This window comes from Orbicella franksi, chromosome 5 (genome assembly GCF_964199315.1).
Source record: "Orbicella franksi chromosome 5, jaOrbFran1.1, whole genome shotgun sequence".
Taxonomy (NCBI): Eukaryota; Metazoa; Cnidaria; class Anthozoa; order Scleractinia; family Merulinidae; genus Orbicella; species Orbicella franksi.
Window position 1 is genome coordinate 32,840,105 of NC_138149.1, and position 25,900 is coordinate 32,866,004.

The window sequence follows — 25,900 nt, forward strand, 5'->3', positions numbered from 1 at the left end:
TGTATTTTTGACTGTCTTCAACAGCTAGAATTTAAACGTTGCGATGTATATATTTTTTTCTTATCTTGTTTTGTTTTATAGTATAGGACCCCGTGCGCGCTCTGATTGGTCAAAAACCCATGTTTTATTTAAGAAATAGAAAACATGCACCGTGTTTCTATCGAGTTTTAATATAAATCGACTAGCGTACTATCACGAATGCCGTTCTCGATATCTGATTGGCTACGCTACTCTCGATCACCGTGATCTATTCTGTGATAGATAGTAGCATAGTAGTGTGCCCTTGTTAACAAAACTGATGACGGCCGCTTCTTTACGTTTCCGAGGTGTCTGTGAAGAGGATTTAGCTAAAGTATTGAACAACTAGAAGATTTATACTAAAAAAATTAGATTATTCGCTCTCGATTTCTATGCGTGATAGAAATCTCGAGCTAATTGTTTAATAGAAACACGATTTTTAACCAATCAGTGCGCGTATTTTCCTAGGGCTCTTTTCTGATATATCATAAAGCAAATGAAGAAGCCTAAACCGTTACACTGTGTCTGGACATTTGAGAACACTCGAGAAATGTAGAGAACACTCGCCTGCGGCTCGAATTTTCTACATTTCCCTCGTGTTCTCAAATGCCCGTCGTGTTTTATCACAGAGTAATACACAGCTTAAGCTTCTTTGTTTGTTAAATAAAATTTTGCACGGAGACCAGTTGTGGAGTCATATTACAAGCCATGCTTCCTTTGGACTCCACTCACTTAAGGCTGGTTTTCACTAGAACATAAGCACAAGCACAAGCATAAGCATAAGCATAAGCACAAGTGAAAACAGCCACGACATAAACATAAGCATAAGCAGAAACATAAGAAGAACGAACCCACTTATTTGTCTCGTGCAGTTTTCACTAGTAACGCGCTCGACATAAGCATAAGCATAAGCACAAGAAAAACGAACAGTTCCGTTTTTCTTGTGCTTATGCTTATGGTTATGTCGAGCGCGTTACTAGTGAAAACTGCACAACAGTATGCAAACGTGACATTCCCAAGCAATAATATTATTTCACTCAATACAGTGTTAGAAATAATTTTTATTCCATACTGCGATATGCATCCCATCAAATCTCTATTTTAGCCAGACATATTACCAATCCTCCAGAGAAAAAAAGTGGCGATTGATTCTTAGTGCATAGAGCATGAAAACATCTAGTTGACAACATCCATAAATAGGTAACAGAAAAGTTCTGAAAACTTCAAACCTGACGTACACAATGTCATTACTGCAGGTAGAAATATTGCAAAAACGTAGCATTCCTTGTGCCTAAAGAGCTGTGTCAGGGTTGCAAGGTATTATCGTGTGGAAAAATACCTCTTCTCCACATTTTTTCCTGTGGAGGATTTGGTTGCACATTACATATTTTGCAACAACTGCAGAAATTCTCACATACTCATTGGTTAATTTTTATTGTCAGTAAGAGGTCAGACACATGAATTTATAACTTTGACTTACTTTTGTCCCTTCTCACAGCCTTTTTGCTATGGTAAAAAATAAATTGATGTCAGTTTTTCATACATCTGTCCTGTTATTGGCAAATTATGAATTGTGTCATAATGTTGTCAAAGTAGTCTATGGATCCATCAGGTGATCTACAGCTACTTTGACAATGCAATGCAAAATGCATTTAAGTTCCTAGCAAATGTAGGCAGCTTGGCAACCTTCAATCCGAGCTTGTGATTGCTTCTTTTAATTTGTTTTCATGAGCTTGTTTTTACACTTAAGTAAGCGCATCGTGAATTTTAACTGCATGAATAGAAACCTTTTTATTGTTATATTATTATTATAATAATACAGTGATACTAATAACAATAACAATAACAACAACAATAATAATAATATTAATAATAATAATAACAATAATAATGTGCTAATGATCAATATCAAGCGCCTATTCCCAGCAGCTTGTGGATCATAAAATGTGACAAAATTTGCTAGCAATCAATAAAAGGTCACAAAAATCTTCCTCATCAATTGGTCATTGATTATCAATATCGTATTAACAATGATTTAGTAATACATAGACAAGTAAAAACAAACGATATAATCTCCCGACGTTTCGGCGACCTCATGACGCCATTATCAAGGGTACAAATGAGAATTAAATTAACAAATGCGAGTTCAAGAGTTATAAAGTATTTGTGTAGCCACCTCTGCTATGTAAATTAGTTGTAACTCTTGAACTCGCATTTGTTAATTTAATTCTCATTTGTACCCTTGATAATGGCGTCATGAGGTCGCCGAAACGTCGGGAGATTATATCGTTTGTTTTAACTTGTCTATGTATTATCAATATCAATTGATTAATTGATATCGATAGGTATTGATTGGTTTTGGCTGTCACTGATCATCCATTTCATCAGTTGGACACCCTGGTCCTAGTCAGCTCATTCCACTTAAAAAAAGAGTTGGACGAATAGATCGCTTAATTCAAGTGGATAAATTCAGAACCGGTGTATGAGATTTGCAGGCTGTAGAAGTACTGCATACTATTTCCATTACATAGAGCTAGCCTTAAACGCTAACCTGAGCGCTATCAGGGTCACCCGAGTGCTATTCAGGCTAATCGGATTGCCATTTAGGCCCCGGATTTAGGCCTAAATTAATGTTCTCCAGTCTGCATTCTTGAAAATGTCATGCACCGATTCAGAACGATGAACGGTAAGCTTAAGCTTATATGATGATCTCATTGCAAATAAGAAAAATCCTAGCCAGTATTCAGCAGTGAAAGACCAGTAAATTAAAGACAAGAAACTTGTTAAGCTTACATGATCGACATCGAACACATAAGAACAGCATAAGAAGGATAACTCCTTTAATGCTAAGTTACGATAGGCACCAGCTGGCTAACGCTTGTAAATCATGTTAAGTTACAAAATGATCAAGAGATGTTTCTGTGAATACAATATATGCAGTGCTGGAGAAATGATCACCTTACCTGGCCTGTTGAATTTCCTGTTCTTTCGATCGTTCAGTTCAGGAATTTTTGAAACCGGCGGCTGGGCGGGAGCGAACGTAGAATCGAGGTCACTCTCCCCAGGGCTGCTCTGAAAGTTACAAGTCTGACATGAGGTCTGACAAGGTCTGACACGATAAGACACAGCTGGGAGGTGCGGCCGATTGGTAAGCTTTAGAACGGAAAAAATGGTTTATTTATATATATTCTTGATGGAAAATGCCGTCTTAAGGACACTTTCTTTACACGACAATGTTCTTTTTTCAACCCCACAGATTTTTCTCGCATATAGACAGTGGAATATTTGGATTTTGACAGAACCACTGAAACCGAAAGAACAACCCGGGAAGCATGGCGGAGTCTGTGACCAAACACATACAGTTGTAAATGGCTTGGGAACACGCTTAATTCGTAAGTTTTTGTTCTGTTTGCCTTGCTTGCTGATAGAATATATCAGGGTTTCAGATATTATCTTGCTCCGGCGGCAAACACGGCGAAAAATTACCTCAAAATCAGGATGCTTTGCGGCCAACCTGTTTCCCCGATTCGAAAATCATTGATCTCTCAAACCTGAAATCAGAATTTAGAAATCAGAAATCTGAAACCAGAATTCAGAAATCAGAAATCGCAAATCGCAAACCCCTTAAAATCTGAAGTCCACAATTGAGAAATCAGAAATCAAAAACTTGATTTCCGAACTTGTGATATCTAGTTTTCTCAAGATTCTCAAGATTAAATATTTAATGCAGGTGGGTCAGTGGTGGGTGGTGGTGCAGGTGGGTCGGTCATAACAGAAACGCGCCCATTGAAAATCGTCGTACGGGAAAATGCAAATAAGCTAGAAAAGAGAAAGAGAGCATGCATAACTTCACGCAGGCCTGTCAACTTGACTGTCAATCATGTAATTCCCCGTGTACGCCATGTTCACAAGTATTGTTTCTTACTCAGACAACTGAAACGTAGCGCTATTCATCGAAGAAGAATAGACGTAATTAGTTGGGTTATCTTGATTAGGCTATATTGTTTAAATATCGGTCAGATGTAAAATTAAATTACCTTTTAAATGTCGGGTTACGCATAAAACGCATAAAATACGCATAAAACTTTAGCTTAAGTTTACTACTTACTGAAAACACTTACGCTTAATACAACGCGATTGAGTTTAACGCACTAAAATATGGCAGAATTCAAGCTTTGAAAGCTGATATTCATTTGTGTGCATGATAGGTTATTTTTAAGTTCTGAAACAACTTACATTTAACAGGTCCAAACCAAAAGTTTAGTAAAAATAGTTTGTTCGAGCTTGACAGTTGAACGCGAATCGACCGATAAAATCTGAGACAAGTGAAAACGAGTATGTTTACGAGTATGTTTATGTGTATGGTTCGACCATCAGTTTCGCCACGAAAGCAAATAACATTGCGGAAATATTCCTCTTTAGCCCGTTATTGCCATCAGTTTCAGTAAAGTCTATTTACTTTTTGAAAAGCTTAAGTGTACGTTATAAATGCCCGCTCAGCGTAAGTACATGCTCAGTTCCAACTCAGCTTTACCATAACAACACTTCGTTTGCACATGTGATCAAAACAAGCCAATGAGCAACCTCATTCCCAGCTGGTTTAAAAATCTATGACGATCCAATGGTGCGATCGAATTTGAGGAAAACAATGTTGTTTGTGTTCGTAGAGATACATTTATGGTAGAAAAAAGCTAAAATAAAAAACAAACACTCACCTTGAAAATAGAGCTCCAATGTGAACAGATTTCGAAGTCACCGACCGCATTGGGTGATTGCAAAGCGTTAAAAATGCTTCAAAAACAAAACCAACTCTCCATGCGAATGAGTGGCTACTTAAAACATTAAAAGCAAGGACTACATGAGAATTTCTGTTCATAAATACAGATAGATTACAGAATTCCACGGGGCGGATGTCGATTTTTTTTTTATTGTAAAGGATTACTCGCGATCGTGTGTTTAGTATACGGATAAACACTTCGCGTTCTGTTGATATGCAAACGCAGCCTTTGCTCTTTACTGATGAAAAGAGCATTTCACCACTTTCAAACAATACTAATTGCTCCAGTCGTATCTCCATTGTCTGTAAATGGACGCAAAGCGTAATTTTACAACTCCCGCTTGGGAATTCATCAATTCAGATCTTAAGAGACCGAAGCTGGCGGTGAACTTTTGCAACCTCATTCCCAGGTCATTGCGCCCACAAAGCATCATGGGTACCCAACTTTTCTCGGGTGACGCTTTTCAATGGGCGCGATTCTGTAATGGTGGTATATTATAAAAATATATAATGAGTGATTCACTGAATAAAGACTCTTAAACATTGTTTGATCTTATTTCTTCTCATCCTGGGGTGTTTCATGAGATTTGAGCAAATTTTGGTTGTTTATTTATATTATTTTAGAAACCAGTCCTAAGAAAATATGCGTGTTGATTGGTTAAAAATCATGTTTCTATAACTCGACAGAAACACAGAACTTAGCTTGAGCTGTTGACATAATGATGGCGTGAGCAAAGAGAATATACATTTTGATAATCAAAGTTAACAAGTTGTTTTCCTTTTTTTTTGTTGCTGTGTTTTCTAAAAGAAATAGAAAACATGTTCTCTGTGCTTCTATCGAGTTATAGAAACACTCGTGAAAGTTTGGGAGAACTCGAAAAAGCAAACTTCCACTCTTGTTCCTAGAACGCTAGTAGATTTATACTAAAACTCAATAGAAACATGGTACATTTTTTCTATTTCTTAATTATGTTGTTATAATAAACAAAGTTCACTAAGGGTGCTTTCCACAATGCCAAACCGACTGGTCAGAGATCACTGGGAATACCCGAGGAAAATGGGATGACATTTTCCAATTAAACCAAGCCAACTGATAGGAATGGCTCTTACCATTTTTCAGTCTTTTTCTGAATTCTCTTATTGGGGCAAAGAACTGGTTTGTCAAAAATATGGTTGGCTATTCGTTTCAAAATTGCAACAGGGTATATGCGAGTTCACTGCCGCGTATACTTGTTTACAAGCGTTACGTATGGGCTTCAAGCCCATATATACGACCATTTAGATCGCGTATATATGCATTTTTAAAGGGCCACATATTTGCGTAAACTCAAGTGCGGGCATATGCGAAATAAATGCCCATATATACGTGTGCTAAAATGCGCATGTATGCGGGTCTCGTAAATTACGTTGTATATGCTAGCACGAAATGTGCCTTTTGAGAGAATGGCTGTTCGTGTATGATAGCAATGAAAATTATTTTAACTAGAAATCGTCAATCTGGCGGCAGTGATAAAATGCCTTGTCTTGGTCTATCTGCTATTTAATGTTTGTCACTGCAGCTCTCCAGTGAATGAACTTCTAGGAACAGTTATGTGTCTTTTGAATGACTATTCAAGATTTTGTTGCTGTGGATTATTCTGAACATCGTAGTTGATTCATTGAACAGAGGCTCCCAAGTGAAAGCTAAGAGGATAGGGCCTCTAAAGTCGCTGGTGAGACAAATGCAATATTTACTACTTAGATGGGAAATGTTTCAATTAAGATCAGTTTCATGCACCTCAGTGATCCCATTAGGGCTTTGCCAACTGTATCAACTTCTAATGGAAGAGAGGGTCGTCCAGCCTATGAAATATCAATATCTCAAGGGGAGGTTTAGGAAACAGAATGTGATTTTAGTGTAAGTCCTATTGGGTCTTCACCAGATAATTCATCTCCTTGGGTGTTATCATCAAATTTGTCCCTGACAGCTAGTATTTCCAGTATTACATATATCTTGTGACATCACTGCGTTCACCCACAATTGTTGAGGAGTCCAGTGACCATCTGTGCGGACAGGATGATTATTACATGCCTCAGCTAGGAGGTTTAACTGGTTGTTAATTCTGGAAAGAAATATGTAATGTAAACAGAACAGATCGATTATGCTGGTCGATTCCAGGATGCCATTTTCTTCCATCTGGTAGAACAGGGTGTAGTAGAACTGTCCGACTCCAATGAAGACTGCTCTTCAGAGATGCTCAATTCACTGGTTGTGTACAGACAACCCAGCAATTTTGCTTCCCGATTTAAATCCCCTGTGCCATAGCATAGCTCCTCCTACCTCTAAATTTTCATCCCCTTCATCTGAACACACTCTAGAGGGCAATCCATAACTTATGCACAGCAGCTAAGAAGAGAGTGAGCCCAGTTGCAGCAGAATTGTTCGTTGCACAGCTTTAAGTCTAAAAACCCTGTCAAGGCCACTGTGTATTACAAACCTCCAACAGATAACACAGTGTAGTCCATCAATGTGCCAGAGAGAATTAGGCCCCCTGACGCTGTAAACACGCCTTTCGATGGTATTGAACCATCTTATAGCAGACCCTGCTGGGTCAGTTCGAGAAGACTTTCCCTTACACGCTGACGCTAAACACAGATATTTCTACTTTGCAAATGACCCAGCATGATACTGATACCGGAATTGGGAAACCCATGTCAGTCTTCTTTCTCAAATCAACAGTTTGTCTAATTCGTATAATAATATAGACTGGAGAAAGACTGAATGTTTCTAACTCTACGCCAAACAGTGGCTCTGGAAAGTATTATCTTGATATCTGGGACTAAGTAAATCTTATTCTTTTTATTGAGAACTCCCCTTGATAGTTATTGATATTTCATAGGCTGGACGACCCACTCTTCCTTTAGAAACTGTTAGTCCATACAGTTGGCAAAACCTTATGGGGTGTGCTGAGGTGCATGAATCTGCTCTTACTGCAAACATTTCCTATCTATGTAGTAAGTATTGAATTTGTCTCACCAGCAATTCAAGAGGCAGAATTCTCTACTTTAAAGTCCTCCAAATGTCACAGCACCTCAAAAACAAGTGTAAAGCATAAACTGATAAAAAGGTTGAAGGTTAGTGACAGATGTGCGTCATAACTTCGTAGACCGACCAATATAATAGAATTACTCAACCACCAGAGTACCAGTCTTCAGAAATGTTGTATGAAACCATTGCAGTAGCCTGCAAGCAGGCTCACATTGGAGCACAAGTGCACAAAGTGTAGCCGTGAACGCAAAATCGAGCTGCGAAAGTGCAAGACGAGAAAGTCACGTTCTTGGTGCCTCTTCATCAGACTCATCCACGCCAGATCATTTCATTCTTCACTGCTCGCGCGCATCACTCAAGGTGAGTCTGCTCGCAGGCTACCATTGCAGTGTCTCTTTTTGCTCGTCTTCCAGTGCCCACTCTACTTGTGGCTGGAGGTTTCGTTTGCTCACGACAGTACATACTTGTGTTGTAGTATTTTATTTGACAAAAAGGATGTGTACTGGAGTTAAAACAGTGAAGTGTTGTGTATAAACTGAAGAAGTAATGTTGATTTATTTGAGCATACAATGTCAAAAATTTGCAATGGCCGCAAAATATTGGTCAGAAGTCAAAACAAATTGGAAAATCCTGTGGGGTGTGGGTCCACCACCAGCCCTCGGAATAGAAATTCCAGGGGGATGGTGGTGGTTTAAACTGAAGAACCATCTGTAGTTGGGGTATGGATATTTTCTGGAATCACACATTCACTGTATAATGCAGCTTGGCATTGTGATGTGAGTTACATGTGCAGTAAGGATGTACAGAAATAGTGAGAATGACTTGTGATGTAATGATGTCTTTTTGTTTTATCTTGAAGGAACTATCACAATGGAAGATCCCACAAAGGCAGAGGTGGAGAACAGAGAATCTCAACCAAACAGTAATGGCAGTGGGAAAGACTTGAATGAACTGCCACAGCCAAGTGCATCACTGGAAACTTCTGAAACAGAAAGTACCGTAAACGTGTCTTTGCTTAAAGAAGGAGGAAATGAAGCATCCTTGGAATACAGTCCTGAAACTAACAGTGGAAAGAAGAAAAAGAAGAAAAAAAAGAAAAAGAAGGCAGAAGTGACTGATGTTGCTCCTGACAACACTGAGCAACTTTTGCCATCTTTAGTTTCCAATGTAGAAGAAACTAGTGGAAACACAGATTCGGGAAGCCAGGGCACTTCTGTGAAAGAATGTGAGGAACCAGAGCCTGTCAAAGACAGCCCAGCCAACAAAAAGAAGAAAAAGAAGAAGAAAAAATTAAGCAATGTTTCTGAGGATGAGTTGAAAACTGGTGATACCCCAGAAAAGCAACTTGACAACCAGGATATCCATGTAACCAGTGCCCCAAAGGAAGAGAAATCCAGATCTGGTGTTACAGTGGAAGACCAGGGAGATATAGCTGTGATGAAAAATGAAAAGCATGAAAATGATGCTGGAACCAAATCACGAAAAGAGTGTGATGATGTTGTTAGCAGTGGCCTTGAGAATGAGAGTGAAAATTTGTCAGAGGATTCACTTGTTTTGCAATGTAAGAACTCTAATCTACTGGTAATGATAGTTTACAATAAATTGCAACAGAACATTTCCTATAAGCATTTTAAGATTAAAAAAGCCAGTCTTAGTATTTATAGAACCTAGTCTTTGTACATTTTTGACTTGATAATGACGTTATGGTAACGTCGAAACGTCGTCGATTTTTAGTGCAGAATGCACTATTGGGATGGTTATGGGGGCTGTCTGCCACTAAGGCACTATGGCGCTAAGGTGTAAACTTTAATGTTTGTTTAATTAATTAATTTCAATTAATTAATTAGTCTAGAGGCAAGGAAGTGGTGGGGATGGGGTGGGAAAGGTACATGTGTACTCTACGTGAAACATGTTCTACCGCCGTCAGTTAGGTGTGAACCTCGCAAAACTATATGTTTGTTTCAGGTAACTCCTTGCTCTCCTTGTGGTACCATTCTCCTTAGAACAAAACTAATTTGCTCTAAACGCATGCGAAGATTAGTTAGCGTTTGTGGCTTCTATATTAGGTGGAGGATACATTGCATACGGAATCGCGCACAAATGTTGAGTGGTTTTCCTTATAGTAGAACTCAACATGTAAGACGCATGCGTTCTAGCATCGTTATTGTTTTACACTATCTTGCCTTAATTGTGTCTGTAACAAAGACCAATAAGTTCCCAAGTTAGTGGCTTATACTCTGCAAATTGTAAATTTGTGACAAAAGAAACCAGGATAGTGCTCAAATATTGCTACAGACTCTGTGGCACCTAATGAAAGCGCAAATTAATTTAATCAGTCTTTGAGGAGACTCATTCACATCGGCCAAGTAGCCCTGTTTATCTTCAAGACTTTTCGTTGAAACGCTTCTCAGCCATCAATATCGTTTTGTGTTAATTTTGAATTGTTTTATTGTTAACAACAAACGTGGCAACAGAAAAAGAAAGTGGTATTTCGTGACTATCTGATAGTTAAATTAGTTTTTGTTCATCGATAATAAGAAATTTGCATTTTTAGTAAAACAACATCGTTTCTGTTCCGTTTCTTCATCACTGCATCATATATTTAACTTTCTTTCATTTATCTCCAAAAAATAAGCACATCTTCCGTGTGTTTTGGAGAAAACAAGGGTTTCATATTGCATGCCTTTGCGAGGAAAACAAAAGTATCCAGTTACAAAGTTGGCATGAAGAGCTAAATCGTCACGTTTGCTGCTTCAACGTATTATTGAATTTAAAATGAACAAAAATCAATGTAAAACACCAGTAGTAATTTGTACGTAATTTTTGGACCTTGAATGAAAATACAACCTTGAAACATACACACTGCTAGTTGGAAAAGCCCTAGCAGACTACCAAGGTAGGCACAAACCGGAAGTGAACCGAGCAGGGGTGAGTACTTATGGGACTACCGTGCCAGAGCTATCAATTGCGTTCTGCATTATCTGAGATTGTCTCACTAGTTAATTCAACTTTTTAGCTAAGTTTTTAAATCTTAGAATGCTTTTAAGAAATGTTCTGTCGCAGTGTTTTATAGTCAAATGTTTTTCTAAGTCACTTCTTTTTCGTAATGTTTATTTCTATTATTTTGTGTGTGTGTTGATGTTTGTCTGTCTGTTTGTTTGTTTGTTTGCTTGTGTCCCTGACCTAAGCAGGTAAAATATCTTTTCTTTTGACTGGGTGCCTGGGATTTTTAACCCTCAGGTTATTTCAGTAGGTAGTATCCCCGTTATTTTTGTTTTTAACTTATAATATTGTTATTAATTATTTCTAATCTGGGGTGAAATAAACGTTTTTGTTGTTGTTTGTTGCCAGACACAGCAGCAGAAGAAGGAAATGCCCCTGCTCTACAAAAGACAGATGGTAGTAGTTCAGAGTTTTTGCCAGATGAAGTGAGACCTGAGCTCGCCCTGGAAAAGCCACTTGACAGCCAGGATACAAGAAGTGCTCCAAAGGAAGAGAAGTCAGTGGAAGACCAGCGTGATTTACGTGTTATGAAAAATGAAAATCATGAAAATGATGCTGACAGTAAATCACAAAAAGAGTGTGGCGATGCTATCAGCAGTGGCATTGAGAATGACAGCGAAAATTTGTCTGAGGATTCACCTGCAGACACAACAGCAGCCAGAAAAGAAGACGAAAATGCCCTTGCTTCAGAGAAAGAAGAGAGTAGTATTTCAGAGATTGTGCTAAGTGAAGTGAAACGTGAATCAGCCGCAATATCTGATGGAGCCAAAGAATCTCATGTAGATATTGGACTTGAAGAAGTGGAATCCGATGGTTCAGATGACGTATCTGATGAAGTAGACAATGAAGGGTAAGTAAGATGTGGCTTAAAACATCTTTAATTACCGTGTGGCTTACTTACATGTATGTCAGCATTAGCCGTGTTTGTCCGTTGTCCTTGTCCCCCTGGGGGGGGGGGGGGTGGGGAGTACTCCCTAACGTTTTTGGTTGGGGTGTGCAGCCCAAACCTCAAAATCTGTACCCTATTCAAGACCATAGCCTATCATAGCCTATTTCAGACCTGAGCGGAAAATCAATATCCCTTTCAGACCTCTGAAATTGATACACGCCCTTGGATATGATGGCAGCTAACCAGTATTGGTTCCATTTGCGTAAACATTTGAGATGTTGCTGTGGAAAAAAGATAGTTCCTTGCAAACAAAATACTCAGTGCCAAGCTAGGGTGAAAAACATAGTTACCCTATTTCAGACCAAAATAGTCAAAATCTATACCCTTTTTCAGACCAAAATCACTCAAAAACCCAACTATTAGGGGCTGCACATACCTATATAGCCCAAATTAGGGAGTACCCCTCCCCCCAGAGGATATAACAAGCTTGTTCCCATGGCGCTTCCTCGGCTGTGTAGTGATAAGTAGCCCACCTTTTTATCCAGTTGACCTGAGTTCAATTTTTTTGTTTTGTTTATTGTTGGTTTCCTTTTTTTCTTTTTCATGTTCCTTAGTTTTTTTGGGATCAACAATTACATGGCGAGAGTTAGTTACAGAGCTTCTGATATAATGCAATGTTGATATTTTCAAGAAAATTTTATCAGGTGGCATATTATTCTTAAAAATAACACAATTTGAAAAAAATTACTCTGTAAATTCCTTGGCTTGATCTGAAGATTTTCTGCATCTAAAAATGTTTTTTGATTATTTTTTCGTCGTGATTGGACACTGGGTTTGCTAAGGAACTCTGCAGAACTTAAGACTGAACAGCGGATATGACGGTAAAACTGTAAACATTCTTACATCATATTAGAAAGTTTAGAGTCAAATTTCATTTCTCCTGTGACTGAGAAAGGGAAGATACAGCAATTTTAACTGAAGCAGTCAGATACTGGACAACACAAACTGTACCTTGTGAGCCAAAGAGCAGTTTGTCATTTATATGGGTAGCCTCCTTCCCAGGCACTCTTTGGACTCGTCACAATTCAAAGTCTGTCCTCTTTGGAAAGGGGTGTGTAACGAGCCGTGAGAACGTCCACATGCCTGATATTACAAGGGTAGCAAGAGGAGTATGCATAATGTAAGATGTAATATATCAAACACGAAAGACCGTGTTTCACCCCATTCCAAACACCGAGAAAAGAGTTGAAAATACGACGTGTAACGGAGTATTTTTGATGAAAGTCGAGGTGTTTGGAAATGTGGTCAAACACTGTCTTGAGTGTTTGATGTATCATCTCAATCGAAGCTAAATCAAAGGAGATCAAAGTGGCTGTGAACCACTGAACTTCGAAAATAAGTTATGAAAGAGTGTTATGAGGCATTGCTCATTAAGGAACTACTTGTGATGTGAGGGCAGTCTAACTTTCGAGCAAGCCCATAAAGCCTTTTTCTATTCAGGGGTGTGTTGTGATATTTACAAAATGAAACAGTTCAACGTTAAGAAACTGTTTGTTACTCAGGCCTGCCTACACGTTTTACATTGCATGTATCTGTACATGTCTTCCTTGTGTTGTAGTCAAAAACGGCAAGATCATTTTGTTTGGTCGAAAGTGAGGTATAGACTGAGCGAAACACTCGAGCCTGCGTAACGTAAAAAAATGACTAATACTTTCGCTCTATGGTAACTGAGGTACAGATAGCGCAGTGTTGTAAGCGCCGGCTCGCCTTGCGAGACATTGCGAGTTCGAATCCTAGTGGTGATAACTGATTATTTTTCCTTTTCTTCATTGTTTTTCCTTTTTCTGTCAAGAAACCATTTACCAAAAGGTAGCGTTTGTCTTTCGGTATCTTGTGTTAAAAAATCGTCTGGAGCCTTAAATCATTCGTTTATATCGATTGCTTTCGAACTCAATATCACGTAGGTTTGTGAAGGAAAAACCATGAAGACTTTCCTTGAATCGAATCGCTAAGGAAGAACCATAAGTATTTTCCTTACAATGAAAAAATCGTTATACCTTCTACCTCTCGAAAATAACTAACTTGACACGCTGCAAGCGACTGTAAAACGGCCTTAGACGGCTGATGTTCGAAACCCGGTTGGGGGGGGGGGGGGGAGGGGCACTCCTATATGAAAAGGTCGGGGATGCTCGTCGTCTCGGGTACAAATCAAGGGTTCTGGTCTCACTTAGGATGTTGATGACGAAACGTCACCATTTTTAGCAGTCAAAGTATCCTTTAGGGTGCACTTAAGGAAATAATAAAAGAAACGCTCATTTAATTTCTGTTTTCAGGCTTGCTTTCCCCAGATTCGGCTCGAGTACGCAAGTCGGGTCTACAAGTGCGCGCGGGATCCTTTCTTGAACAGTGGCTAGTGATCGAACCTATTCCGTTTTAAGTGGTATCTTTTAGGAGTCTAATGAAGCTCAAGCAACGTCCACATTAGTCTCCCGTAGGTGTTAAATTCATATTTTCCGACGAGCATCCCTTGCCTTTTCAAATGGGAGTCCCCCCCCCCCCCCCCTCCGGGTTTCCAACTGTCTAACAGGAAGTGAAGGAGTGATGGAGTGAAATCGTTCCACCACTACAACTTGGAAATAATATTTTCCCAAGTTTAAAAATGGAGAAAAAAATCGTGAAAATCTCAGATATCCAAACGCTGTCACGGTCATGATTTTCTTTGTTTAAACTTCATGATTTATTAATGAGTCTGAGAACAGTGAATAATAGTGCATGATGTGTGAATTTATGAAGAGTAAAATCTATTGTTAAAAGTGTGTGTGACACTTGAATTGTGAAAAAATGTGCGTATGAATTCAAAAACGATTTTGATCTGCTCTTGCTACCACCTTCTTATGCCATGTTTTAAAATGAAAAGGTTATATTTTGAAAGGAGAGAGCAAAGCGTAAGGTTACTGTACACCTTTATGAAGATGAAGATGTTAATGTTTAGTGACGCCAGCCTGTCTTTTTAGAATTAAGATTCTTTCAAGAAATGTAGTGTCTTGTATCACAGATGTCACTAAGACATTCTTAGACGAGAAATGACACTTGTATAGAGTCAGATTTGTCAGGGAACCATTTAAGGCATAGCTTAATCTTGTCTTTTGGTTTGGGACCAATCCAAAAAAAAAATAGATACTGGTCTTTTTATAGACCACGCATCAGATAAATGTATCGGGCATTCCTTTTCCCCTGTTTTTCCTTCTATGGAAGAAAAAAAGAACACCTGATCCCAGGTTAGTGGTGGACAAATCATTAGTGCCTTGAAGTCAAGATTGGGAAGTCTAGGTTAGACACTCGTGTGGATACACTTTACTCTTAGGGCCGATTTACACGGCACGACTTTGTCGTATAAGACAAGCTTACGACAGGTCCACGACATGACTAAGGACCATTTACACGCGCTCGACATTTTCACTCACTAAATTAGATATGCAAAAGTTTGCACCGGGATTTTCGGAGGCAAAGTTCTAACACACGGTAAACAGATATTTTAGCTGTCCTGCGCTTTAAAAAAGACTTTCTGACGAGATGTTTTTCACTTTGATCCGTGTACTACTTTTCGAGAAACGGCTTCATGTGACTCAGTCAAAAACAACTTCGTCCGCCATTTTGACGCAAGAAAGCTTCACCTTCGTCCCCTACTCAGTAGAAATCTGTCACAAAATACGTCATTTTCTATCGATTTAGGCTACGATTGTCGCAGCGTTTTAAAGCATGTTTTAAAATCCAACGACATTTTTTTCACGTACACAACAGTTGTAAGCGAGTGGTAGGTTTGATTTACACGAAACAATTCTTGTCGTAGGCCTGTCGTAAGCTTGTCGCATGCGACAAAGTCTTACCGTGTAAATCGGCCCTTAGAGTACAGTTGCCTCCTTCATCCCAGGTGTATTTAAATGGATAATCGTCAGTTGTAAGGGAAAACAGATAAAGTGCACTTCCCCCCGCCCCCGCCCCCCATGAGCTGCCCTATCCACCAACACCCTCTCTACGATGGGGTACACTTCAAGCTACAGAGACTCAAAAATTTGGATAACTCTTGATAACTTTTGTCTCTTACTGGGAGCACTTAATTTTCCTACCAAGTTCTGTAACAAATAGTTTGGGGACCAGGAGGTAGGATTAAAAACATGCTTGTTATCTGTTTGCAGTCGGAACATACTGTGCATTTTCAAGCTCCTTTATGGAGTTGGCCTTCAAGCACTTAGGAAGCTTTTCATGGATATCAACCCCACTTGGTCCAATCAGCCCTCTGATGCAACTGGCTTTGACAGGGGGACGATGAAACTTAATAAACAAGAAGAAGTCAGTTTCAATCATGGAAATATCAAAGAATGGGACTTCTCACTGATGACAACTGTACTCCTATTTTCAAAGAGATGTGCACTGGAGATCAGCAAGAGACCTGGCTATAAGATGGCCCTGCAGGAATTAAAGAAGTGTCGTAACAAGCTGCTTGGACATCCTTCCACAGAAAAGATGTCTGATACAAATTTCAACTACTTCTGGCCGCTGTTACAAAACAACTTCATTACACTTGGAGCTGATCCAGTTGACATTGCTGAAATAAAGCTTCAGTCAGGTAACTTCTATACATACTCTTTTGCAAGGCAGAAAAAGTGAGCTGTTAAATGAAAAAAACCTGGCCTATTGCAGACTATTGCATTCATGCAATGTGGAAACATAGGCACGCAAGGCGTGCAAGAGTTATTTTTTTGTGTGAAGTGTCCGAGATAGGAGCATTTATGGTACAGTAATGATTTGGTTAATTTGACATTTTTTCTTTGGTTGCGATGTTACATCGGTCATGGTAAGATAGCTAAATAGTAAGCCATAAAATGTTTGACTGAACAAACTACAGTAATCTGACATGTCTCCAGATTAACGTAGATACCATCTTATTTTCTAACGGGCAATTTGATTCGTTCTTTGATACAACCCGGTGTGACACGCGCACATGCATAACTCCCTCACTCACCGATCACATAACCCTTCCAACCCCCAAGAGGAATTTTTGCTCAAAAATACTCAAGTTAATTTAGGGACTTTTTCGCATTTTATACGAGACGTAAGTTTACCTTTTCACACAACACAACACAACACAACACAACACAACACAACACAACACAACACAACACAACGCAACACAACACAACACAACGCAACACAACACAACACAACACAACACAACACAACTTCACCGAAAATAGACAGAAAGAGAAAAAAACCTCTGACACGTTGAAAGTCTGATTTAATTAAATTGCACTTTAACTTGGTGCCGCGCAGTCTTCAAAGAACATTTGAACAGTTTTCATACTTTTTACCTTAAAAAATATCGGACTGAAATGAATGTCATCAAATAAAAGTATTAAACTGCTACTGCAGAGACGTAAAAACCGTCCAGAAATGAAAGCTTTTTTGTTTAATATCCTGGAAACAATAGCCGATAGCTTGTCAGCTCTAATTGAATTTACTCCCATATAAAAAACAAAATTGTTAAGTTACCATTTGTTACTAAAGATAGCAAACATCATCGTGGGAAAGAGTGGTGACGATTCGTCCGCTCTAACTGAATTTACTCCCTTGTGAAAAACAAGAGTGTCACATTACACTTTGTAACTAAAAAACAAAAATATCTTGTTATATTTGCATGCAACAAGAACAAAACAATCGTTGCCCGCACTTACTATTGTAAACGTTAGAACTATTTCAAATCTAAAGTCTTGTCCCCTCTGAAACATGTCTTAAGAGCTAGAAGCGACGATTCGTGACCTCTAATTGAATTTACTCCTCGTGAAAAAAAAAGTATCAAGTTACCTTTAACTAAAAATAAAACTATCTCGTTGCATTTGCATACTACGAACTCACGAACTGTTTCAAACCTCAAGGCTCATCTCGTTCATTTAACCAAAATCCTCAGCCTAACCCACAGAAAATGTCGAAGTAAACCCAATATATGAATACTCCCTCCTCTTTTAAAGAAGAATGAATACGGCCGTTCTGAACTTTATCGGGATCAGATCTTCTCACATACCATTTACCTTTACAACAAGAAATTTGATTGGCTGTTTATAGTAGATCCAATCTGATTGGTGTGACATACATACATCTCTCACTCACTCACTCACTCACTCACTCACTCACTCACTCACTCACTCACTCACCCATTGACCCGTAACATACTCGACGCGCCGACTAAGAGGTATTTTTTTGTAAAAAAAATAACTCAAAAATTGTTACTGAGATATCACACATCTCGTGGCTCTACTTTACTGGTTTAAGGACCCATCAACTGATCTTTTTGAGCCGTTGCGAAGGAAAATTTATTCTCAAATAACCTCATCATTTTTAGTTAGTTCAGAGTCATTTCATGTGGTTTAACTTTCTCATGATCATTAACACGTGATGACGTCATCAGGTCACGCTCATGGTCATGTGACTAATACTGAAAAAAATGCAAAGGCTCCTAGGCAAATCACTTTATCGGGATTTTTTTCATAACCGAAAGTGCACCCCATATATATTAGAAGTTACCTATCAGCGCGTGCGCAATTTACACTACCAGCGCACTTCGGTAGGATCAAACAAAGCCACATGGAGTTAGTTTTTCTCTTTCTATTGCTCTTGTTTTTCTGTCTTTCTCTTATTTCGTCTTTGCTTGTACTTGTTTTACTTTGCATTTTGTGAAACAAAGAAAAACATCTAAAATGTAAGCGAATTTGCAAGTTATTGGGTTGTTTTTATTTTCCGCACTCAGGCTAACGCAAGTGACCGGAAGTGAAATTTCACCTCCTTAGGAACGCGCGCGAGCGCGCGCATGAATTGGTTAATGGGCAACCTAGGGCATTTTGTTAGCGTCTTAGGTACAAAAAACACCCTTAAACCACCCGTCTGGATCTTCCTTTCCCTCCTTAATGTTATCAGTCAACTTGTTCTTGCTAAAGCACTGATGCCTTTTATTTGTTGAAAATTCTTTTCTACGCTTAATCCTATTGAGGGCTGCCAGAAGGTAGTAATCACTGCAAACACCTCTTTTACTGATCATTAAGCGTTATTCAGACTTTATGACATGAGGGTTTAACTTCTGTTTTAAGTGACTAAGGAATCGTTAGTATACCATGGAAGGAGTTGTTTGGTCTTGTAATTTATGTTGTTCAATCGATCTCTCTAGATGCAGACCTTCAAGTTGGAGGGCACTACAAGCAGTTGTTCCTGATAGAAAATGCTAAACTTGTCCCTTTCAAAACAGAGCTGGAATCGATAAAAAGCCAACTGGGAAACCTCACTGACATAATGACCAATAAATCACTTGATTCCACCAACAAAGCCCCAGTTAGTCCAAAAGACCTCAGTGGCTCCAACTGGGATGAATGGCTAAGGTTTTGTGACGCAGTGGGAGAGTTTGATACACGGAAGAACCAGTACATTCTTGTGACTGATGCTTTGTCGTCGGAAAATCAAGAGTACTTTTCCATTTTGAGAAGGGTAGCCTGGAAGATGGTCTTAGATTTCGATCCTATGTCAGAAGAAAAAGGTTTCTACCACTCGTTCACTTCACAACAAGGACAAGGTAGCTTAATCAGCATGATAACGCCAGCAGAGGTAAAGAGAAGTACAATGGTCGGCCTGGCACGTCAGATTGATCCCAATAAAATCCAGTGGTTGTTTGTCAATGGAAGATCTAGTGACACCGCTGGAAAATTACCGACATTTTCCGATTGGGAGGCAAGCTCAGTGAAAGAAATTTCGAGATTTTTTGGTTGCTGTTGTGATCCAGACAAGTTTGACAAGCAGAAGACGGTGGTGTGCCTAATTCTTCCTCTTCGCCAAGAGAGTTCTCCGTTTGTAGAAGTAACACTAAGTCGACTGTTTGAGAACTTTGACGGCCAGTTCAATTTAAAAACTGTGTCTTTTAAGCAGGAGAAATCTCTTTCTGCTTTTAGGAAGATCAAGCTGAGCACGGTTGACCTAAGTCCAGAACTTGTGCAGCTGGGTCTGAAAGAAATGCTCAGTTCATCATCTTCTCAGCGGTATCGAATGCCCACCTCCCAGGCCAAGGTTCCTGTAGACCTTACAGAGAAGGAGTACCTTTACTTAAGGGAACACCTTGAAATCCTGTACGAAGGCTGCGAGGAATTACCAGAAGTCTCCAACGACCCATCAGAGGGGGAACTGCGACTGCAGAACGTCTTTGAGGAGCACAGAAAATTGTTTATTTCAGGTAATCAGATTTCCTTTGTAAGCCTCTATGACAATCATGATGCTAAGAGGAAGATTGAAAGAGACATTCAGATCCACGTTCAGCGTCTTCTTGATCAAGGTCTTAATCGCTCTGTGATCGTTGAAATTAGGCACTCGCCTGGTACTGGTGGTACTACAATTGCTCGCCGAGTTATGTGGGATATCCATCAAGCATACCCGTGTGCTTTCATAGAAGTAAGCCCGCATCTCTACTTTGATGAGGACAACAGCTACGTAAGCAAACTAGCTGATCGGATTGCAGCACTTGAAGAGATATGTCACACCTCCCCTGTTGTCTTGATTGACGGAAAGCAATCAGGAGCAATTGAAAGCCTCTCGAACAAACTTGTACGAATGCTTGGCAAAAAAGGAAAACGAGCCCTTTTATTACGATGCCAACACGGATCAAAGACCTCGTCAAGAGAAACTCTGGAGTCATCTCATGTCCACCACGTATTCTACGTAGATGTCAAGCTCGAGGATTCAATAGCTGATTTGCATGAGTTCGAGTCCAAGTACAGAGAATTCATTGAGAAGTCTTTAGGTGAGGCACCAGTGTCAGACCCATGTCGTGTATTTCACTTCCCACTTCTTGCAATGATGCGAGAGTTTCGTCCCAGGCTTGAGAAGATAATCGATGATACCTGGAATGAGATGGAGAGCCTTCAGCAAGAAATCGCTGTTTTGGTGGCCTTCCTGCAGAAGTATGCAAATCAGAAAACGCCAGCCCTCCTGTTGTACGATGCCTTCAAAGACTACATTCGTCTGGTGGGTGGAAAAAGCGTGGCATACGAGGACATCAAGCAGTTGTTCACAGCACACTTGTTAAACCTAATGGTGCCTTCAAACCGTTTGCGCCGCCGAGGAAGAATGTATTCTTATGACGCCAAAGAAACCTCACCTGACAGTTACACGTTGCAGCACCCATTAGTCGCTGAGATGTTACTGAAGAAAGTTTTTCGAGAACAAGATTGTGACCTATTCCGGGTAGTAGGCCAGTTCCTCCAGTTTCCAATTTACCAACGGGAATGCTTCTTGCCCCTTTTTGAGGAGCTGTTCGTCTACAACAAGGAGGGTCAGAAGAAGCGAAAGTTCTCGGTACTTTTTGAAGAGCTTAAAGCTATTAACCCAGAGCGTGCTGCCGACGTGTTTTGCACAGCAGCTGAGAAGACCTGTGATCCTCTCATCTTTTCCAATGCTGCGAGATTTTTGGCCAAGAAAGAACCTCCCTCATTTTCAAAGGCAAAGGAGCTCATTGAACTGGCCTTTCAAGTTAACACCGACTTGAAAGTGAGGGGTAGACGCCTTCTCCATACAAAGGGGGTTATTTTGTACATTGAGCTGAAGCACATGGCCAATACCGGCAAAGTTAAAAATTTGGCAAAGCTTGAAGAACTGGCCAGCAAAGTACTCAAGGAATACAAAGAGGCTCGCACCTTTCCTCCAACATACCCCAATCCTCTCATTGGTGAGGTCGAAGTTTGGCTCGCATGCATCGAATGGATCATGAAGAACATATGCGATCGTGATTCCGAAGAGACAGTGAAGTTCCTAATAAATCAGTCTCCGCCCTTCTTTCGCACATGTATCAGTGATTCCTTTACTCTTCTTGACGTTGTTGACAGAATTGTGCATAGTGTGTCAAGCCTGCCAGATCCTGAAGACACACAAAGAAGGTGTAACAATGCCAGATTGGCTCTGATGAAGACCTGTAGAAGGGCGTCGTCGTCAACCGGACGTAGACGCGAAGGAGAGGATGTTGTTCAAGCGTGCAGGGCACTTTGTGTTGCCACAAACTTCCCGCAGTCGTCAGTGTTGGAGCTGAAAAGGCTTCAGGCTCAGTTTATTTTGAGTTCCGGTGATCCAATCGACTTCTTAAAACAAGAACATCTCGAATTCTTGCTTAAATTACTGGAAGAACTTGTGCTCATGGAGAAACAGCACAGTCTAGCTTACCATTTAATGAAAGTCTGTGTTTTGGTGACTGGACCACGGTGTTACAGTCTTGAGCAAGGACTCCTTGTGAGTGAAAAGTGGTTAGAAGTCTCGCCTCATGATTGCCTTCCATATTTTTACCAGATGGCCATTTGTTTTTTGAAGATCCTTGATGGAAACGCTCTGGAGTTCACCCCAAAGTATCTGAAAGCGTTGAAGATGTGCCGAGAGAAGTCACAGAACCACTGCCGAAGCACACAGTCTACACTGTTTCTGAGTAATAGAGGGAAAGGGATGTCTCGCCTTGTTACTCGCAACACCTTGTTTCGTGGTGAAAGTGCCTACTCCACCGACGTGCCCGAAACGGTGACCAGGTTTTGGCTGAAGGATAGTAGAAAAAAGTTGTTAGAGTGTAAGGGAAGAATTCAAGTGCCGCCTTCTTCAGATCGAGGGAAAACATATCCCTACATCGAATCAGTGGAAGGAAATTTGGAGCTCTACGTGGGAAAGAATGCAGACATTGGCAAAGTGGAAAGAGATTTCACTAAGGGACAATTAGTCTACTTTGTGGTTAGTTTCAACCTTCAGGGGCCTGTTGCAAACGGAATAACCTTTGTACCCCAGAATGGATCAGGTCAGTAGAAGGAACATGCACAAACTATTGATTACATAGAACTACTCTTCTAAAGAACATTTACCTAAAGTTAGGAGACCATGATCAATATTGGAGGAAATTCGTAACTTGCGATGGCGAGAAGTGAAACGAAACTCCTGAAATTGTCTCGCCAGCTGTCAACGTCAGGAAAAATGATGTTGCTGTCAGGTTACTTTTGAAGTAGAACGCTGATTTGTCAAAAAATAGTTCTGTTCATTGCAAGCGATGTATGTTATCACGTCTATGATGTAATCTTAACACTGCATTGAACTGTTAGGACTTCGCTAAAATATAGAACCAACTGGTGTGAGGTCTAGTTTTGAGATGACTTTGTTTCTAGTGAAACTGAAACCACTGTCTGAACTACGGGCAACGTGCAGAATAGTGATTCGATCGCAGAAACCAGGTAGTCGTTCTGTTTAAAATTAACTTTGGTCGGCAAAGTTTGTCTTGAAACATACCACCCTGTTAATCTTCATAATTATCGCTGTAAACTAATTTGCGGAGAGTTGAGCACTTCCTCGCTTTCTTTTCATGTGGCAGCTGCGCGGTTAAGGGTTCGCCGTCGTTTGAGTTTATATTTTCGCCGCTGTCTTAAAAATGAAGCTATTCTTCCCTTGGTATATGAAAACGTTTAATATACGCAAGATCAAAATGTTTTCTTCTTGTTTCTTTGCTTTTTTTGTTGTTCTTGTTTGGTTGGTTGTTTGTTTGCTTTTCGTTTTCAACGAGGGAGTGAGGGCGATAGAAGTTGAGCCAGACGTAACAAATCGATGATCAATGCGTAATCAATAAGTAATAAATGACAAAGAGCATTTTAGATTATCGATTACTCATCGATTACATTAATTAATGCTACATGTTAGGTGAGGATATGCCTGTTCGGGATTACCCGCTATAAACCGCAAGAAAACGTTGTCATGAATAGGCACACATGCATTCCAGGTGGCGTTACACCAGTCGAAGAGAATCATGGATAATAAATTATGCAGAATAACCTGCTATCAAATATTTCGACCAAATAAACGGAAAATTCCTCTCCGGTGAATAACCTTCCCTTCCAACCCCTCCTGTCCTAATAGTTAAGTCCCTCTATGAGACGAGCCTGGAGGGACTCATGGTAGTTGCATTCATCATTTGTTTTCAAGAATACGGATGTAAACAGCGTGAAAATTAATGCCGATAACCCCTCCCTCATCGGGGAATACTAGTATTATGTCAAGAATCCGGCAATTTCCAAGGGGTAGGGATAAATCCATAAGTCGATTAAATACTTTGGCCATGAACCTGACAAAGAGGGCAAATGCCACATATTCGGGCCCATTCAGAAAACCGACACTACTCAAGATTTAATTAATCACGAGAATACACCTGATTCCAAAATGGCCGCCATTTTAGTATTGTTTTGTTTACTTGTAAATTAGCTCTTGTTGCCTCGTTCTTAAACTCGAAATTCAAAAGAACATTTTCCCTTAAACGGGGCAACAAGGGCTAATTTGCAAGTAAACAAAAGAATACTAAAATTGCGGCCATTTTGGAATGAGGTATATGTGCCACTTGTCAGTTTTGAATGCCTGTTTCAGGACATTTCTCCGTTGTGTCTTTGCTCTAACAATTTCGCTTATCATAGTGTATTAAAAAACAATTCAAGACATTGTTATTTGTTCTCTTCGTTCACTCAATTCATTTACGCCAAGCGTAGTCAATCGATAAACCGATAATCGATAACAATCGATATCAATCTTCGATTGTGAGTTATCGATTGCCGATAAAAATCGACAACGTTTGATTCATCGATTGGTATCGATTATTGTCGGAGATTATTTTTGTCCTTTTGCAATTTACACTGATAAAATGTTTGACAAAATTTGTCCACAATGGTTTTATTTAGTCAATTTATCATAGCCTGCGTATCTTTTACAATCATTGACGAAATAATCTTTATTTGCTAGTTTACGACACCGGAAGAAGCTCAGCCCGAAGTAGCGTAAAACCTTCCAGTCTCATTGTAGCGTCGGCATTAAGGTGAAACAAAATAAACAACAGAGTCAGTGTTCTAGTGATTTCAATTGTTCACATTTGGAAACAAACGTAAGAATAGATCTCGGAATAGGCCAAAAGGAAAATAGATGAAGATGAATGTCTCGTGTTGCCAGGTATTATTTTACACAATACAAGAGGCCCAGAGGCCATAACGCGCGTAATCTTTTTGAGTTTGCAATGATCATCATTGGTTTCTGTGCGAAGAGTGAGGCCCGGTAACGAAATTAAGTGAAAATGGTGAATGTTTTTTTCTAAATAAAAGAGAAAATCTTAGTTGTTATTATCCCCCCCCTCCCTTCCCTCCCCCACCCCGTCTAAGGAGATGGGCTTATCAATCATGGACTACCTGCACAGCCTCGGGCCACTGAATTTTTTTGGCAAAACGTCTGGACCTTTTTTCTATGCGAAGATTTTTTGGAGAAAATTTCCAAGCCCCCCATAAACAAAGATTTAGCTTTTGTGACAGTTCCCTTTTGCCTTATGCTACGATGACATTTACGACGACACTTCTCCGACACCTTGCACGTGCTCAGAAGCGAAAAACAAACTTGCGGTCACACGCTTACGATCTTAAAATTTCGGGAAAAAAGACATAAATACAAGAGTTTATTTCTTTCTCAAGCATCTGAGCGGGCCGGAATCCTAAATCCTCGAATTTGATTGGCTAATCATACGCACGTGACCGGTCCAGCTTTTTACGATACGGCCCACGGGCCGGATTTTTTCCCCGCTGCCTAAATTTCGATCCTAAAAGTTAGCGGTAATCGTCATTCTTATATGGCTAGCTCCGTGAGCGGGCAAGATGAATCAAATCCTGCGCTGTGATTGGCTACCCGTGCGGGCAAGATGGAGCTATCTTGCCCGCTCGGGAGTACCCGCCGTGTCCCGCAAGAAAAATTTCCCCGAAAGCCATATAATAAATCCTTTATTGACCAAGCTTGTTTGGTCAAGATGGCTGGATATTGGCCTCGTTCTTTTTTTGCGAGTTTATGGACCTCGACTCCGTCTCGGTCCATAAACATGCAAAGAAAGAACTTGACCAATATGCTGCCATCTTGACCTCACACTTGGTCAATAGTCCACATTTTTTTTGCCTTTTTTACACTTCCATCGACGACTAGTCAACGCAATTTTATCTCTGTTCACTTTAAAATGGCAAGGAAAGTCATTGTAAGTAAATTCAACTGAGTGTTTTGAAGTTGTGAGAGTTTGCTTGGTTGTTTGTAGCTTGGTGCGGTAATGGCGTGTAATCCTGTGTTTCTCTCG

The 25,900-nt window shown here is 39.9% G+C and overlaps 1 protein-coding gene and 1 long non-coding RNA gene across 2 annotated transcripts; one reads left to right on the forward strand and one right to left on the reverse strand.

Moving 5' to 3' along the window:
• Window positions 1-23: 23 nt before the first annotated feature.
• Window positions 24-8,482, reverse strand: LOC145488337 (uncharacterized). Its single transcript, XR_014049495.1, has 3 exons — window positions 3,505-8,482; window positions 2,982-3,171; window positions 24-1,524 (listed from the first exon to the last, which is right to left on the reverse strand). It is a non-coding gene; the product is annotated as an uncharacterized LOC145488337 (long non-coding RNA).
• LOC145488334 (uncharacterized) lies at window positions 3,103-23,955 on the forward strand. The gene is made up of 6 exons (XM_081467174.1): window positions 3,103-3,166; window positions 3,275-3,410; window positions 8,683-9,384; window positions 11,175-11,676; window positions 15,912-16,342; window positions 18,932-23,955. The coding sequence occupies exons 3-6, from the start codon at window positions 8,694-8,696 to the stop codon at window positions 22,576-22,578; spliced, it is 5,271 nt and encodes a 1,756-aa protein (XP_081323300.1). The 5' UTR covers window positions 3,103-3,166; window positions 3,275-3,410; window positions 8,683-8,693; the 3' UTR covers window positions 22,579-23,955.
• The last annotated feature ends 1,945 nt before the right edge of the window (window positions 23,956-25,900 follow it).

Coding starts and splice junctions, on each gene's coding strand:
- LOC145488334 (XM_081467174.1), top strand. CDS start 8,694: ATGGAAGATCCCACAAAGGCAGAGGTGGAGAACAGAGAATCTCAACCA. Junction 9,385..11,174: donor GGATTCACTTGTTTTGCAAT/GTAAGAACTCTA, acceptor GTTTGTTGCCAG/ACACAGCAGCAGAAGAAGGA. Junction 16,343..18,931: donor TGAAATAAAGCTTCAGTCAG/GTAACTTCTATA, acceptor CGATCTCTCTAG/ATGCAGACCTTCAAGTTGGA.